The sequence below is a fragment of the Ambystoma mexicanum genome, chromosome 6q (genome assembly GCF_040938575.1).
Source record: "Ambystoma mexicanum isolate Mex_15411 chromosome 6q, UKY_AmexF1_1, whole genome shotgun sequence".
Classification (NCBI taxonomy): domain Eukaryota; kingdom Metazoa; phylum Chordata; class Amphibia; order Caudata; family Ambystomatidae; genus Ambystoma; species Ambystoma mexicanum.
Window position 1 is genome coordinate 391,145,787 of NC_090937.1, and position 18,171 is coordinate 391,163,957.

The 18,171-nt window shown below is 47.5% G+C and overlaps 1 protein-coding gene across 2 annotated transcripts in view; it reads left to right on the forward strand.

Annotated features, from left to right (window-relative positions):
* The window catches only part of SEC24B (SEC24 homolog B, COPII coat complex component), a 2,214,138-nt gene that overhangs the window by 174,937 nt on the left and 2,021,030 nt on the right, over nucleotides 1–18,171 (forward strand). For both annotated transcript variants that reach the window (XM_069630875.1, XM_069630876.1), the window contains exon 3: nucleotides 7,049–7,198. In XM_069630875.1, coding sequence (XP_069486976.1) covers nucleotides 7,049–7,198 — 150 coding nt within the window. The remainder of the gene's footprint in view (nucleotides 1–7,048; nucleotides 7,199–18,171) is intronic.

Sequence of the window (18,171 nt, forward strand, 5' to 3'; positions counted from 1 at the left end):
AAAAACTAGAAGCTCACTATGCAGAACAAACCGCGCTAATCATGGCTAAGGCCAAACAATCATACTACGTGAAGAACAACAAGGCGAATAAATTCCTGGTGGCCAAATTGGCCAAACGGAGACGAACTAATGTGATCGCTGGCCTGCACGACTCCAATGGAGTCATACAATACTAGAACTTAAAAAACAACAACTAGCGGTGGACCATCTGTCCCAGATAATGGCAGCAACCCCACAGAAACTATTGCAACAAACGGCATACCTGCAAAAGGCAGCACTGCCCCGACTCCCCGACATGGCAAGAGGTGAGCTGGAGGAGCCCATTACGGAGGAAGAGATTGAGGAGGCCATTAAGTCACTCAAAACACAATCCCCGGGCCTAGACGTATTCTCGGCCAGGTTCTATAAATCATTCAAACCCCAGCTTATCCCCCCCCCCTGGTAACACTCTTCAACTCCTTCAGGGAAACGGGATCGGTAACCCCATTGATGCAGGAATCAATTACCATCCTCCTGCCCAAACCAGGAAAATATCCGAAAAACCTGACCTCCTACAGACTGATTGCCCTTCTGAACATAGACGCGAACCTATACTCAAATTCTGGGGAACCGCCTGAGTCGCGTCCTACCGGAGATCATCCACCCAGACCAGGCAGGCTTCATCTTACACCGGGCGGCAGGAGATAACATCCGGAGAACCCTAAACCTGGTGGACCTTGCCTCCCGGAATTTCCAGAAACTGGTCTTAATGGCCCTGGACGCGGCCAAGGCATTTGATAAGGTCAATTGAACATTCATGAAACACACCCTAGGGGCCTTTGGCTTTGGGACAGTATTCCAAACAATGGTCCTGGCCAACTATAACGGACCAAGAACTTTCCTGAGAATCAATGGACACAGCTCGGCTCCAATCCCCCTGTCCTGTGGAACCAGACGGGGCTGCCTGCTGTCGCCTCTGCTGTTCGCACTTACTATGGAGCCCTTTGCCCAGAGAATTGGGCGAAACAACCAGATCAAGGGCCCGCAGGTCGGCCCCACACAACACAAAATCGCCCTATATGCGGACGACGTACTGCTCACGATCTCAGAGGCCCACTCATCCCTGAAACATGCACTAAGAGAAATAGCCAGCTATGGAGAGGTTTCAGGTTTTGCAGTAAACTTCGCCAAATCAACAGCCCTAAGCATCGGCCTCACCCTGGAAGAGCAAGAACCACTGGCCAAGATGTGCCCGATCACGTGGGAAAAAAGGGCTATCCCCTACCTGGGGATCCACATCCCAGCAGACCCGAAGGACACATACAAAGCCAACTTTTCCCAGTTGTTCAAAGAACTGGAAGGAGACCTGAAACGTTGGGCGACCCAGGAGATCTCATTGCTGGGACGCATTACAGCCTGTAAAATGAACCTCCTCCCGAGGTTCCTGTACGCCTGCGCCTCCCTTCCAGTGGCGATCCCCGCACCAACTCTTTGTGATATGCAGAGAAAGATGCTGAAATTTTCTGGAAAGGTAAGAGGGCGAGAATCCCCCTCAAAACGGTACTGGGGGGCTCCAAACTGGGAGGGTTGGGGTCCCAGACTTGCAGGCCTACAGAGTGGCGGCCCAATTAGCACAGATCCAGGTGTGGCAAACTATCACAAACCGCCCTAGATGGGTAGAATTGGAACAATCACAAGTGCCCTTACCCCTACGATTTCTGCCACACATCCCACCCCCCCTCAGAACGCACTGGGAAGACCTCCTCCTAACAACTAAACATACTCTAACCTCCTGGGACTGGACACTGAAACGAAAGGGAGTGCCCAGAGGTATGAGCCCACGATCCCCGATCTTTCATAATCCGGCATTCTCACCTGGAGCGCACCCCCGCAACTTCCAAAACTGGATAAATGGTGGCCTGGAGACCATAGACCAGCTCTACGCGGGAGAGGCACCCCTCACATTTGAGCAATGTAAGGAAAAGTTCCAACTCCATGAAAGGGACAGATTCACTTATATCCAACTGCGCCACTGGTGCTCGCACCCCCAAACTCTGCAGGCAGCAACGCGCCCTCTCACCGCCCTGGAACTCGCACTCGGGGACCTCCTGGCTCGTGGGAGGGTATCCGCCTTATATAGGCGCTTTCTGGGCGACTTCCTGATCACGAGAACTCGCTGTATGGCCCAATGGGAGGCAGACCTGGGAAACCCAATAGAAGACCAAACCTGGGTAGACATTTGGACTCGAACACACGCCTCATCTACCTGCATCACCAACAGGGAATGCGCGTATAAAATCATGCTACGGTGGTATTACCCGCCCCTTAGACTCCATACAAACCCTCAACTAGACTATTCCTGCTGGAGAAGGTGCGGCCACCCAGGCTCCTTCTTCCATATGTGGTGGACATGCCCAAAGATCCTGCAATTCTGGAAATCATGCCTGGGAACCATCACACCAATCACCGGAACGGCGATCCCGCTAGAACCAGAGCCAGTCCTGTTGGGAGTCCCAATTCCTGCTATCTACCCACGCTCCGGAAACAGAGCAAAACCACTGACCCACTGTCTGCTAGCAGGGAAAACGGTTCTGGCCCGCTCTTGGAAGTCCCCAGAAGGCCCCCTTATGGCCCAGTGGTGGACAAATCTCTGGGATATATTGATTGAGGAAAAGGTGACCGCAGCGAAGGCGGGAGCTCTCCACCGATTCCAGAACATCTGGGCCCCAGTACTAGACTATGACCAGCGATTCCCCGCCCTGACCTACAAACCCACCAAGGCCCGGTGCACCCTGAGGGACCAAAAGAACCCTGAAGGAGACCTATAGACGATGAGGCGCAAAACGGGCAGCCTAAGAAGGAGGAATCCAGTCGCGGAGACAGGGGGGAGGAGGGGAGGAGATCTGGAGAAAAGGACTGGGGATCAACATGCCTAAATTGTTGCTCATAATGTTTTGTAATTGTCAACCTGCCTTGATTTAAAATAAACAAATAAAAAAAAAAAAAGTGTTTTTAAAAAAAAAAATGTTAATAAATAAATATTGCATTTGACCAACCAGCCTGGTTCATGGTCCATTGTGACCCTGCGTATTTGAAAAGGGGTGTGTGGTGTATCATCCAAAAATTGGATCCACATAAAGAGAAAAGCACCTCAGTTAGGTGCTACGTACTAGGCCGAGACCACAGTGTGCGTGTCGCCTGATCCTTAACACGTATCATCAGCGTACTTTATGTATGATCTGCTAAGGTCATCTAGATGATCAAATAGGAGCTTCGTAAAAATGTTGTAGAGGATAGGGGAGACACATGAGCTTTGTGGGACTCGACATGTGATGGGGGAGGGATCAGCTGAGGCAGTGGTGGAGAAGACCCTCATTGATCTGTCGGAGAGGAAGGAGTTGACCCAGGCTGCAGTTTTGGTAGAGAAAGAGGCAGCTGTGATAAGGTGACTAGTTAGGATTTGTGATCGATAAGTCAAGTAGGAGGAGAAGTGGTGGCTTTCCAGAGTCCCTGGCCTCATCCATTTGGATTTTCAGATCCAGGAGGGCAGGTTCAGTCCTGTGTCTCGGTCTGAAACCAGATTGTCTGAGGCCTAGGAGGTTGTTCGTCTCAAGGTGATTTTGTATCTGAACATAAACTGCCTCTTCGAGGATCTTTAAAAGGAAAGGCACTGTGGTGATTGGTCTGAAGTTGGTGGGAATATTCGGGTTGAGGTTGGGTTTTTTGATGAGAGGCATGACCCACGCATCTTTGAGATTTTTAGGAACCGTACAAGAGGCAAAGGAGAAATTTTTTAAAGGAGGTGATAAAAGGGGAGAATTATTTGGCTCCTTCTTTAATAGTTGAAGCTGGACAGATGTCTCCTTGGCATCTGAAAGGCATAAGACTTTTGTTGATACCCTACCTCCGACGTAGTGACAGGGCTAAATTCAAAGGCTTTAGTTTGATTAGGGGGCGCAAGGTGCTGCAAGTAGGGATTATGTTTGAGTTATTGGTTTTGGCAGAGGTGGCTAAGCTAGATCTTTTTGCTTCAATTTGTGATTGAAGTAGTGCAATTTTGTTAAGAAGTACCTTTTGGATGTTTGCACACCAAAGGACATGCTTATTGCAGGCGTCTGGTTGGGGAATGGGGGTTTCCAATTCTTTGAGGATGTTAAAGAGTTCCTTGGTACTGGATTTGGCATTAAGAATTCTGTTGTTGTAATTTTCCCTTTTTATTTGTAAGATGGCAGTTTTGGATGCAGTGGAGGCAGTTGTAAACTTGTCCTTGTTCTGTAAGGAAGTTTTTTATTTTTCCAAGAGGACTCTGTCTCTTTTAGCTTTGCATAGTTTTCCACTCAGCGGAGAACCATTTATTGAGGTGTGCGAGAGGTTTAGCTTTCCTTATTTTAAGAGGAGCTAACTGGTCGAGGGCCTGAAGCAAATTATGGTTGTAAAGGTCTACCATTTTATGAGGGTCTGGGTGGGGAGTCAACTGTTGCTGGGTGATGGATTTGAGTAATGGAAGTATGCTTTCTAGTGAGATTGCACGGTCATTTCCAGTTAAAGGGGTAGTCCAGCTAAAAATTTTATTTAAAAAATAGATGGGCAACATTAAAAAAAAACAAATACTAGCACTTTTTTTTTAAACTTCCTATGTAAAATTTTGAGCTATTCAAGTTCAAAATTCGCAAAAGCAAGCACATGGGCGCATCCATTTACTACAGCTGGCTGGCAAGCCAGCACAGGCGGGCATCCATTTCACAAAATGGATGCGCCCATGTGCTTGCTTTTGCAAATTTTGAGCTTGAATAGCTCAAAATTATACATAGGAAGTTTTAAACAAAAAAGTGCTAGTATTATTATTTTTTTAATGTTGCCTATCTATTTTTTAAATAAAATGTTTTGCTGGACTACACCTTTAATGCTGGTGGGGCCTGGAGATCCTTAGGTAATGCTTGTTTAGAGTCACGGATTTCAAAGGAGATAACGTGGTGATCTGACCAAGCACATGTCGAATTAAAAAGGATTTTAGTGTTGCAGTTGAAATTTGCTATCCAATCTAGGATTCTACCTTTACAATGTGTAGGATCAGATATGCGCAGTGAGAAGCCTATTTCTGGTAACTAATTTTGAATGGCAAGGGCGTTGGCATCTGAGTTGTCAAGTAGGCCAAGGTTGAAATTGGTATTTAGAGTGAGGAGGCTTGTAATGTCTTCCTCAAAGGAGGAGAGCTGACCAGCTGGTCTGTATAGGATATGGATGAGGAGTGTCCGATCTGCAGAGAGACTGAGTTTTACAGAGAGGAGTTCTCCAGAAGGAAAGGGAGAGCTAGCACATTCTCGGATGGCCAAGGTATTTGTAGCTATGATAGCTACCCCATCTCCTCTCTTGGTAGTTATATCAGTTCTGAAGATGTTGTACTCGTCTGGGACTGCTAGCATGAGCTCAGGGCCTGCGTCTGGGTGTAGCCACGTTTCTGTGACCGCTAGAAAGTCTAGTTTATTAGCAGTGATGAGGTCTAGTTTATTAGCAGTGATGAGGTCTGAGATGTCCAGAGCGTGAGCAATTAGCGATCTGGCATTAATAAGGGCCCCTTTTAATAGTGGCTGCTTCAAGTTGCAATGGTGCTGCAGGAACAGTAGGCGTTGCTTTTTGTGAAGCGAAGGCGAGAGATTACATGGGTCTTTACAAGTTGTAGTGGTGCTATTGAATATTGAGGTCTTATATTGTGATCAGTGATTAATTGAGGTGCGGGAGCCAAGTGTTTTTATTCCTGCGGGCGGTGGTGCCCGGAAGGGAGACAGGAATGTGTCCAGTGGCAAACATAGTAAGACTATGAGAGAGACTTTTTGAGAAAGAAATCACATTTCCTGGCTAACACTCCCAACCATGTCCTTGGCGCTTTTAAGAGTAGATTTGATCATTACTGCTCCATTATCCTTTGAACTTGGAGTGAACAAAGGAAGGAGTGGGGAGAACCCTAAGGGCAAGTTAATGCTGGTTGAGTTGCATTGTCTTTGAATGATGGCTGTGCTACACAATTGCTAATGAAATTTGCAAAGCTACAGAATTATACAGCAAATTGATATGCAATATTGCTTATTTTATGCATTGCCCATGCATGGCCAGACTTTGGGAGGTGATACGAGTTGGTGTTCAGGAGGTTACTGTCGGATTAGAGTGTTGGAGAAAGAAAATCTGTGAGAGGAGGAAAGACTAGGCAGTACCCAAAGGAATCTCTCTCAAGCTGTTCCTGCCGGCTACATCCACTGACTAGTCTGCTTACAAGACTTTTAAATGGGCTACAGGACCCTAGAAAGGCTGTATCTAGTTCAGACTAAGAAGAATGGTACGGGGTCACCCTAAATCATGAATTCAGGGGAAAGGAGTGAACTGCCATACCCCGCACCACGATTTGAAACTGTACAAAATGGGATATCTACCGCAGAGGCTGAGAAGGGCTAGGAACGCATATCCTGCGAAAGGGACATTGGACCAGGTGATTGTCTCTGATGGAGCAAGGAGGGTGATCCCATTTAAGGAGAGCCATTCTGACCTTTCTTTTGTTTGTGAAGATTCTGTTTCTAGTTGATTAGCCTATTCTTGTGATTTCCCCTAATAAAGGTGAACTATAACCTGTGGGCTTGGTATCTATCTTGGTCCTAGGTGGTTCCCTGTGGCATGGTAAAGATGGATTTTTAACTTTTGTGGAGCACATTTGGTATACAAAGGGTTTGCTGGGTGAAAGTATGTTGTCGTTTATGCAAATATGCTTTTGCATGATCCAAGTCAGTGGATGTGAATGTAGAAGCTTCCAATTTGTATTGCTTTATCGAGTAGGTACATTGGGTAGTTTTTCTACACCGTTTCAACATTTCAATTGCATGAGTGGTTATTTTATTATATAATCCACTTTTAAGATGTATCCCTCGCAGCTGCTATTGTGAGTACACACATTTTCCTTTTCTCGTCTGATTTTAGTGTTTTTGCCTTTTATTTTTTTGGTAGGAATTTTAATTTGACATTTGTTAAAAATGCAAAAAAATAAATGAAATAAATTAGGTATTTTGTTCTGGTGTTTTTTCAGATTCTGCATCGTATCTTGCAAATATTTCTAAACGCAGTTCAGAAGCACAAGTTGTTTATTCACCCAAACCTGATTCGACTGTGGAGCAGTCTGTGAATTCTGTTTCTGTGGGGCGTTCTGTGCAGCCAGCTGAATCGGGTTTACAGGAAGGTAAACAAAATCTATTTTTGAAGTTCAGAGTATAGAACTCCTTGGAAAGTTTCTCCAGATTTTACAAACCTTCCTATTCATTATCTTTTAAAATATATTGAATTTTTCATTGGGTTTAAACCAATTTCTTACTATGAGTTGTACCTGATGTCGTCATGGTCTGATCTAATGCATGCTTTTTCTTTCGCTTTCCCCCACTCTTTTTCTCTGTCCCTCTCTCTTTGTGCTCTCTTTCTCTCTGCCTCGTCTATGTTGGCTAATGCCTACCAAGCCTTTGCTGACAGCAGCACAACCAGAGAAAAAGAACAAATACTTTGAAGGAGACGGGACGCTGTGTAGAATGCAAGCAGCAGCGACCGTGGCCTCCCCTAAGGTGGTGACTGGCCTGGTGTTTGGAGACCTATGTTGTCATTGTGTGTCAGGCATGAATGTCGCTTATACAGTGAGGGCATATTGTCTGTAAGGGGGAGATGAAGGGGATCCGGATACACTTTGTGCGGGTTGCAGGTGTTCTGACAGACCTTTGAAGGGACCAGAGGACCCGTCTGCAGGATCTACTTTTTGTTGCTTTTATATTTGTTGTCAATTGCTAGTGGTGGTGCATACTGTAACAGTGCTCACAGACTAGTAGATCATTGGTTTTGATCTGAGTGCAACCCTTTCCAAGAAGGAATGACCTTTTTAATTGTCAAAATGGTATATGCTTTGCAAAAGGAGCTATTAAAAAGGAAATGATGCAACTGTGCTAACATTTCAAACTGGTTATTATTAAAAGGATCAAAGGTTTGTTTCAAATGTAGTGAAGTGTAGTCATAATAAGAATTTTGATCTTTTCTTGCGGAGCAAAGCATGTTATCGCAGTCTACAATACCCATAAAAATCATTTTCTAATAGGTTATTTGACAATGTCAGTAACCTCAGCCTGGAGCAAGGGATAGAAACCCCTCTGTTTGTTTGGAGGCCTTCCAGAGTCAGTTCTACCCCAGTCGGGGACGGTTGTTTTTGAGTCAGCTCTATTTCCTTTGTGTGTACAGCATGATGAATGGGAGCCGATCATCCCAAAAACCCTGGCTAGGGACCCTTTTCATGTGGCCAGGGAAAAGCAGATGCTTCCTGATTCTGTCCCTGGAGGTGGTGTTCTGCGGGAGAATCACATGGGTGGGGGAGACAGAGAGACAAGGGGAGCAGGTCAGGGAAATTGGGAAAACCCATTAACTACCTTCCCTAGTGGTCCCACAATTTTAATGGCTTATTGTAAAATCAAAATATGTGGCGACAACGTGCAAAAGAACCATAGGGACTCCAACTCCCATAATGCTTTCAGTACTGGGAAGAGGAGTTTGAGGTACAGAACTCTCAAACACTGTCTAATGACCCGCAACTGAGCTGAACTCCTGACTACTTAAGACTCCCTCAGGTGCAGGCCAAGATAACTCATCAGCCGTATGAGCAACCGAAGCAGAGAGGAGACGTCGGGACCTCTGCATTTTCTGAGCATTACGATCCTGAGAGTCATTGACGTTGTGGCCTCAAGGTGCAGAGGGTGCACAGCGGGAAGCAGTGTGGAGGCTGACTGTCCCAAAGCAGAGAGGAGCTCTCCCCATTCTGTGTGGTTCTTCAGTGGCTGGAAGCAACGGAGTAACGGAGTACGTGGGGAGAGAAGTGGACTCACTGCACAGAAGGTGCGAGCGCTGGAGATGTGACTGGAGCGACTGCTGTCTGGAAGTAGAGATTTTGAATACTGAAATAATGAATTAAAGAAGATCTTTACATTACGAGGAATGTGAAAACGAAAGATTATAACTGCCGCTACCAAAGTAAACCGGGGTGGGGGGGATACATGATCAGGAGAACCAGCATTGCCTAAGCCAAAGAGGACAATTGCCATTGCCAAAGTAAAGAGGGGCCAATACGTGATCAAGAGCACCAGCATTGCCTAAGTCAAAGAGAGGCAATACTAAACAAGTGGGAAGCACGCTTTCCTAGAGAGAGAAAAGGCAACGGTAATATACACAGTCAATTGGTGGAGCAGAATAAAAACAAAGGCGGCAATCATTTTCAATTGGGAGAGGAAATAAACCTGCATTTCATGTGGCAAACAAGTCCGACGAAGAAAGGACATCAATGGTTATGTCCTTTTGAAAGAAGTTGTGAATCTCAATGTTGTTGAAAACCTTTTATGAAGTTTGAAATAAACCTCACCACTGGGTACTGGTAGTAGTAGTAGTAGTAGTAGTAGTAGGAGTGTTGTCTTGGCAGGCGAGTATACCAGGAAAGGGACTTTGTCCTGGAAGGTTAGTGGACCATGAACAAGACTTTGAAGTACTACAATTGTGGTTGAAGGTTGTGGTGAAAAGTGGCAAGGCAATTAGAATGTGATGATTTGAACTGTGTTAAAAATTCATTCTGACAAAATCTTGTTGTACATGACGAAAGAAACATTTAACAATCCAAGAGTGGGAAGATGAAAGTATGTTGGTTTTGTTGAAGCAGAAAATTGTGAACACTTTGAATAGTCATATTGGAAGAGAACTTTGTGTTGCATATAACCCAAGTGCCAAGGGGATGACTTATGGATTGAACTTTTGTGGCATTTTTCAAACCAACTTTGTATCTTGAAAAGAACTTTCTTGATTGGGAACTTTGATCTAAAAATCCTGCTTTAATCTTGCTTATAAAATTGTGTTTGTAAATATGTATTACTTTGTTGAGTTGATCAGCCATCTAATACCGGTTTCTTTTGTTGTATGTATAAGTGTGAGGGATAGAACCTTTTTAGGGTGTATTTCTTTAGTCTTAGTTTATTGGGTAGGGAAATTCCAGTTAGGTTAGGGAAAGTGAGATGTTTTTCTCACACATGTTTAACCCTTTAAGTGCCACTGACGAGCCGGCTCGTCAGTGGCAAGCGCTCCAGGTTGCCACCGACGAGCCGGCTCATCGGTTTTGGCACTCTGCTTTGCAGGGATCGAGCAAAACTGTAATCCAACCCCCAGGCTATGTGAGGGGGAGGTCCCCCCTCACTGCCAGGGGGCTGGATTACCTTCAGTTTCACGTCGGTGTGCGTAAAGCACGTCAGCGTGAAACTGAAAGTAAAATCACTGCAGCAGCCATTTTCGGCTGCTGCAGTGAAAGAAAGAAGGTAAGAGCCCTTCTTTCTCCGCGTCGATCTCCGGCTGTATTTCAAGCCAGAGATCGAGGCGGTTATCGTTGGAAAGGGGAGATTCTCCCCTTACGATACCCATTGTGTGGCATTGCTGCCCGCGGATCAGGCGCAGGGCGCGCGATCCGCGTGCAGCAATGTTACCGGATCAATACAGATCCGTTTGTGACGCGGGGGAGGCGGAGCTTCTTACTAGTAAGCGGCCCCCTTCCCCCCCCCCCCGTGACCCCAAAGCATGGGGCCACAGCGCCAGAGACCCCTGGGGGCAGATGATCACTGCCCCCAGGGGTGAAAAGGAAAAAAAAATCGGTGGGAGGGGGTTTGGGGCCCTGGGGCCCACTAGACCACCAGGGATATGGCAAAAAGTGGTGTCCTTGGAAAGGGGAGGTTCTCCCCTTTCCAAGGACACCACATATATGAGGCATTGCTGGTCACAGATCGGCGCAGAGCGCTCAATCCGTGACTAGCAACCCACTAGACCACCATGGATCCGTTTTGTGAGTTGGGGGAGAAGGAGGCTGCTTCAAGTAAGCAGCCCTCTCCCCCCTCCCATACCCCCAAAGAATGGGGGCACATGATTGTGAACCCTGCAGCAGATGGCTGACCATCTGCCCCCAGGGAATGTTAAAAAAAAAGAAGAAAATATGGGAAAAGGGGGTAGGGGTGGGGGGCCACAAGCCACCATGGATTTTTTACTGAATGAATGAAAGGGGGGGTGCCCCCCCAACCGAAGTAGAAAGGGGGGCACCCCTTGTAACCCTCCCTGGGGGCAGATATCTGCTCCTAGGAAGGGGCATCTGACCCCTGGGAGGGATGCATGTGGTGGGGCCTCCCTTATCTGACGCCAGGGAGGGATGCATGAGGTGGGCGCTCCATTTGGGGTGGGAGGGTGAAGAGGGTCACCCCCCGTTACAGTAGAACATTCGCTGCCAATTTAGGGTGCCCCTCACCCCCCCCCTAAAAAGCAGCCTACAATTTTGTATTTTCTTTGTTTACCCAACTTCGCTTGGCACAGATGGCCACATTAGTGTGCCAATCTGCCCCCAGGATGCCCAAACCCTACTGCCCCATCTATTGGGGGTCCTGCCCCACCTTTTGTGGTGACCCTCTCCCCCCCCCCTCCCCAAATGGCTGGGGGGACACTTCATGCAGCCCTCCCTGAGCCTCCTAAGAAGGGCTGCATGATGTGCCCCCCCCCTACTTTCGTTGTGGGTGAGGAGAGGGCCACCACAAATGGTGGAACAGGCCCCCCAATAGATGGGGCAGTAGGGTTTGGGCACCCTGGGGGCAGATTGGCACACTAATGTGGCCATCTGCGCCAAGCGAAGTTGGGTAAACAAAGAAAATAATACAAAATCGTAGGCTGCTTTTTAGGGGGGCTGAGGGACACCCTACATTGCCGGTGAATGTTCTACTGTAATGGGGGGTGGCCCTCTTCCCCTCCACCCCAAATGGAGGGCCCCACCTCATGCATCCCTCCCTGGGGTCAGATGCCCCTTCCTAGGAGCAGATATCTGCCCCCAGGGAGGGTTGCATGAGGTGGGACCCTCCATTTGGGGTGGGGGGGTGAGTGCCACCCCCCGTTGCAGTACAACATTCGCTGCCAATTTAGGTGGCCCTCAGCACCCCCTAAAAAGCAGCCTACAATTTTGTATTTTCTTTGTTTACCCAACTTCGCTTGGCGCAGATGGGCACATTAGTGTGCCACATTTCGGAATTTGCAGGGGTGTCTGGGTAATAAATTCTGGGGTGATTTGCACAAATCGTACCTCTGCGGATTCCCACGGGTGTCTTCTTTTTGGAAATGCATGGGGGTCCCTGTTTTTCTTGGTGGCTGCAGCACCCCAGGCCTAAATCTGTAGGTTGGCTCCCCAAACCCTTTGGGGGGGATAGCAGTGGTTTAGCTTTATTCCTTCGCGCCCAGGTAGGTGCACCCACACATGTGTGCTACCGTTTTCACCGGGACACCTGTGGGAACACGGGACGGTAGGCCATGTGTTGTGTTTGTGTGGTTTTCATAACGTTTTGACCCATTTGCTGGTGCCCTTTGTCACACAACCCTTTCATTTCCCAAATGTGACCCACATTTAGTCGCTGCTTTAGGCACCATACACTTTTGTAACCTGCACAAGTCACCTACCCTTGAAAAGGTCTGCCTGTGCTCTTTCAAAAAATGTATGCTTGCCGTTCCTCACCACATTTTTTTTGTCGATTTACACATGTTAAGTGCGTATGTTCAGGCCGTGAGCGTAAAACTCCTGTGTACCATGGCTCAGTGTTTGGCTTGTGGTATTGCTTGTTTTGTAAAACACTAAAAAAAAATGTGTGCTCTCCTAACTGCAAGAGTCGGGGGAATGTAGCGGAGCATTGCTTTTCTCAAAATTCATAGAAGCCATTGCCGTACCAAGCCAACAATGTCCAACACATACCTTTTTTTTCAGTCATTTTCCCGCTTTTCCCCCAATTTATGGCAGTTTCCCCTACCTAGTTGTTGCCTGACCTACGCAAATCACCCCTTCCTAAACTTGGAATTTTGTCTACTTTTCAGAAATATATGCCTTTCCGTCCTCCAAACCGGCTTTCCTACCCTTTTCTTCCATTCCGTCCATGCATGTTCAATTGGCAAAAATGGCCAAAATCGCCTACCTCTCACAAAACGGTTGATAACCACATCAAAATATTTTTTTTCCGTTTCCACTCAACCTGTTCTTGAAAGCCAGGAAATTGGGGAATTCAGCACAGCAAACCATTCGTTCCTAGCTCTTATAAGGAAAAAAACACAGGCTACTTTGTACATCAGTTTATTGGCATTTTTCGAAAAAAACCCACATTTTCCCCCTTTTTGGTTATTTTTCTCTCACCCCCTACAGCAACCTAGGATTCCTGGGTGGCGTTACGACCGCCTACATGTGGGTAAAAAAGGATGCAAATTTGGCCGCGATATCTCATGTAACAAAAAAGTTACAAGCCATTGAATGGCCACATACTGAAATCACCAAAAAAGGCCCTGGCACTGGGGAGAAATACCCATGGCACTTAAAGGGTTAAATAAAGATGGCTACTAGTGAGAATATTCTTCCAAATGGATTGTGTCCTCCCTCGTATTCCTCATTTTATGATCTCTCCATATCCGGCTTCAGCTGCTTTGGAAAAGAATTCCAGCAGGGGGCGCTGCATGTCGATGCCTGTCGACTCGATGTCCCTTGAGGGCCTTCGTCTCAATGCCGACATCATCGATGGTATATAGCGCACACAGCCACCGTTGGCTTCAGTTCTGTTTTTTCCCACAAGAGCTAACGCTTCAGATTATTGGTGTGCTTCGGTTCCTTGACTAAGATACCTTGCGTTTACTGAAAATGGCATCGCCGTCGGCATAATCACCTCTGAGATTGGGGTTACAAAAATGCCACGACTGGGGGAGGGGGTGAAAATGTCCCATGCGGACCCCCATCGAGTGTGTCTATGATGGCTGGAATCCTCTCATTCAACATCGTAGTGTGGGTCCTACCTATCGATGATAGGGAAGGCCCTGAAAGAGCGTAAAGGAAAGCTAGCTACAGGTAGGCCCCATAAATCCCCTTCGACAACACAGTCGAAAAGGTGATCCTCCGACGAGTCGCGAGATGACTCTCCTCGTTGGAAGAAAGCTAAAAGGTCCTGATCACACAGTGGCTCACACCACTTGTCATCTTCCTCACAGCGGTCTAAGAAAAGGCGCCACAGGTCGCCATCTTAGTCGTTGAGTTCCTCCCGAGAACGGGTCTCGTGCCTGACCAAATCGGCCTCACTGGCCCAGTGGGAGAAGTTCAGACTAAAGTATTCGAAAAAGCGTCCTCAAACCCCTCTAAGAAAGATGCGAGCCATGCCAGTGTCGGCAAACACGACAAAAAGAAGGCAAGGGACAAAAACCCTTGCGCCCTCCGGCCCGGGTTCCTGGGAGAAAACTCCTCGAGAAACCTCTGAGATTCCCTCGACTAAAGAAAAGGCTCCTTCGAAACCAAAATCATTGACGCCGAAAGACTCCACGTCGAGCCCTAAAAAACCCTGCGCATCACAGACGTCGAGGCCCTCGACGTCGTCGAAGACTTCGATGCCATTGTCGACGCAAGTCCCGCAATCCTCGAAGGATGTCGAGTAAACATTCACTCCACCGCAAAGGAAGGATTTTTATCAAATCCCTTTCCTCAATTCATGAGGATGCTGACCAATCTTCAGATGAATCTCGTCCATTTGGATTGCAATATGGGACAAATAATGTTCCAGAGGCCTTAATTTCAAGAATAAACTGAAGAATAAAATGTGCATGACACCCTGCAATCTGCAAGTCGGTTGGACGCTTCCCCAGAAATAGAGTTTGGCTGGCCAGATCCCTTGGACCATGCTGAGGGATCTTACAGACAACTGATATCTAGAGTGATTGAATATCTGGGATGGAGTATCCCTCACCACTTTTTGCGCAGGATGACCTGACTGATATTTTAGACAAAGGACCCCAGGAGGACCCTATTCTACCATTTCATGTAGCTCTGCAAAAGAGTTAATGCCAACTGGGAGACGCCGGAGTTACTTCCAGCTGTGAACAAAAAACTAACCAGCAAGTACCGTGACCCGTACTATCTAACAAAACATCCAACTCCTGAAAGCTTAGTAGTTCAGGCTGCCACTTTTACATCCAGACAACAGGCATACCCAACTACCCCCCTGGACCGAGATGATGAGTGTTATGACGCTTGGGCTAGAAAAGTTTTCTCTGCGGGGAGTGTGGCCCTTAAATCAGAAAATGCCACGTGTGCACTGACCAAGTTCACTTTCACATTATGGGATTGTATAGCGATGGCGGCTGAACATATCCCGAAGGGGAAGAACGAGACAGCTTTTTGAAACATTGCCAAGGATGGGAAAGATGCGATGTGTGAATCCCTCCCAGCTGGTCTCGACTCTGCGGACAGTATCGGCAGAGCAATGGCAGCTAGTACTGGAACGCGCAGATTTACCTGTTTGAGAAAGTCTGGATTTGCTCCAGATGTACAGTCTAGACTTCTTAACATGCCCTTTGACGGCACTCATTCATTTGGCAGCAAGGCTGACAAAAGTCTGGAAAACCTGCAGACCTCCAAAGCTGCAGCCAAATAACTTGGCGCTACAATCAGACAGACACCTACTCGCCCCACTGGTACAGCTTAGAGGCGCAGGTCATTTCACTATTACTTCCCAGTGGGACGAGGGAGAGGACTGTTGAATCAAAGAGGTCAGAAAAGATTCCTGTGTGGTGGACGGGGAAGAGGTGGCAAGACCGACCAGGCAGGGGCTGCTTTACCTTCAGCCGCTGCATCGGCCACCTCAAAACCTCTCTTTGAGGCTTTACTCCACAAGACCCCGGTGGGAGGCAGACTCTCACAGCAATTGAAAGAATGGCAGGGTATTACTTGAGATGCAAGGGCATTGTACACAGTTGTTGCCCAGGGTTACTGCCATCTTTTTTTTTTATTAGTTTCAACAAACGGTGCACCTCAACATAGTGCATAATAAACTTCAAACCCCCCCCCCTTCCCCACCCAATTCCATGTTCAACAACCACAGCATGTTATTCCACAATTGTCTCTCCAGTGTCCTCTTCCGTTGAGGTGTCTGTGTCGGGCGTTTCAGGGTCCGTACTCAAAGATGCCACCAGGTGTTGACACTCTGTTAGTGTTCCCGTTTCCTCTTCACCCCCTCTGCAAGCCGCCTCCCTCCATACCACCATTTCTGCATCAGCCCACTTTAAGAGGTCCTTCCACCAAATTTGTAAGCGGGGTCTTTCCCGTGCTTTCCACCCCATGGCAATCCTATGCCTAGCCAAGATGTAAGCCAGGATTTTAAGCTTGGACACATGTTTAAGTTTGCGCGTTCTGGGGAAGCCCCCCACCATACATGCCCATAGAGAGTCCACCACTAATCTAACCCCTTTGTCCGCCAGCCGGCTTGCTATCTCCTCCCAGTATTTTGTGATTTCAGGGCAGGCCCAGAACATGTGTACCATCCCCGCATTTTCCGCTCCACATTTTGGGCAGTGTTGCTCGGCCGCCCCTGTGAACTTGGCAATTTTCTTAGGGGTCATATATGCCCTGTGGGTGATATACAGCTGAATCTGCTGCAGCCGAGCATTCCTCGAGACTTTCTTGTGGTATCCCTGCATCTTCTCCCAGAGTCTATCGTCTATGATCTCCCCACTTTCCTCTTCCCATCCCTGCCTGGTCTTGACCACCTCTTTGCCCACCTTGGACATCAGTATCTCATAGATTCTGGAGACTTCATGGCCACCCTCTGATACCGCTTGGAAGGTTTCTATAGCTGTGTCAGGTTGCTGAGTCAGTTCCGTTTCCGACCACATCTTCGACACCAGCTTCATCACTCTGACATATGTAATATATTGTCCACTATGTAAGCCTGTGTCTTCCATCAGCATCTCAAACTCCATCTTTTCCCCATCCCGCCACACATCTCCCACGGTTGCCAAACCCACTGGTTCCGAATATTCTCGAATGGCTCGCCTCAATTGTTCATCTGTGTCACGAGAGGGATATGAGGGGAGCACGGCCGCGGGCACCCCATTGCTGCGCAGGCTCTGTGCCAGATTTTCCTACCTAGGGCCAGCAGTGCCGATCTATTCCCTTCCGGGGGGTCCATCACCCACACCCACTCATTCAGGAAATAAGGTGTACTATCTGTTCTCAGCAACCTTACCTCAGGATAAGTGTCATCAGATAACCATGTAGCTACATATTGAAGCTGGCCCGCTAAGTAATACATCTCGAAATTGGGCAGTTTAATCCCTGCCTGTTTGTGTGGGTTCTGCAACTTCCAGAGGGCTATCCGATTTCTGGAATTGTGCCAAATAAACCCCCTACAGATGCTATGTAAATTGGAGACAAATCGTTTAGGTATTAAGTATGGCACACTCGCAAAGTTGTGTAGTAGCCTTGGTCGTGCTATCATCTTGAGCAAAGCCGTCCTCCCCATCATGTTTAGGGGCAATCTCGTCCAGAAAGTCATACTTTGTTGGATTCCTTTTACGGCCTTCACTGTGTTGTTTTCGTGCTCGCATTCAGGTTTGTGGTATATGTCAATGCCCAGGTATCTAAAGGTGTCTACCGCCCAGTCTATCTGTAACACAGGTAGCGCGTCTTTTGGCACGCCTACATATCTACCTAAGGGGAATATGCTAGAATTCTGTGGGTTAATTGTTATGCCTGATAACTGTGCAAACCGTTCTAATACCTCTAGTATGTATTGCCGGTTTTCTTCCGGGTATTGCAAATATAGCAGCATTTCGTCTGCATATAGCGATATCAAGTGCTGCTCTCCGTGCGTCTCAATGCCCACCTCCCTGTAGTAATACCGGAGGTATGCTGTGATCGGTTCTATCGCCAGGATAAATAACATCGGGGACCAGGGGCATCCCTGTCTAGTGCCTCTGCTCAAAGTCCATCGTTTGGAGACCACCGGTCCCGTCCCGGCCATTGGTTCGTTGTACACTAGTTTAATTCATTGCATGTACCCTGGACCTACTACAAATTTCTCTAAAACTGGCAACAGCCATGGCCATTTGACTGAGTCAAAGGCCTTAACTGCGTCTAGTGTTACGATTGTTAACTACTGGGTGCTCTCCGTGGTCTGATCTATGATGTGATGCAATCTCCTGAGATTGTTGGGCATGCACCTCTGGGGGACATACCCAGTTTGATCATGGTGTATCAGTGAGCTGATCAATGGTCTCAGCCTATAGGCCAACACCGCGGTAAGGATCTTACCGTCCTGATTCAACATCGGTAGT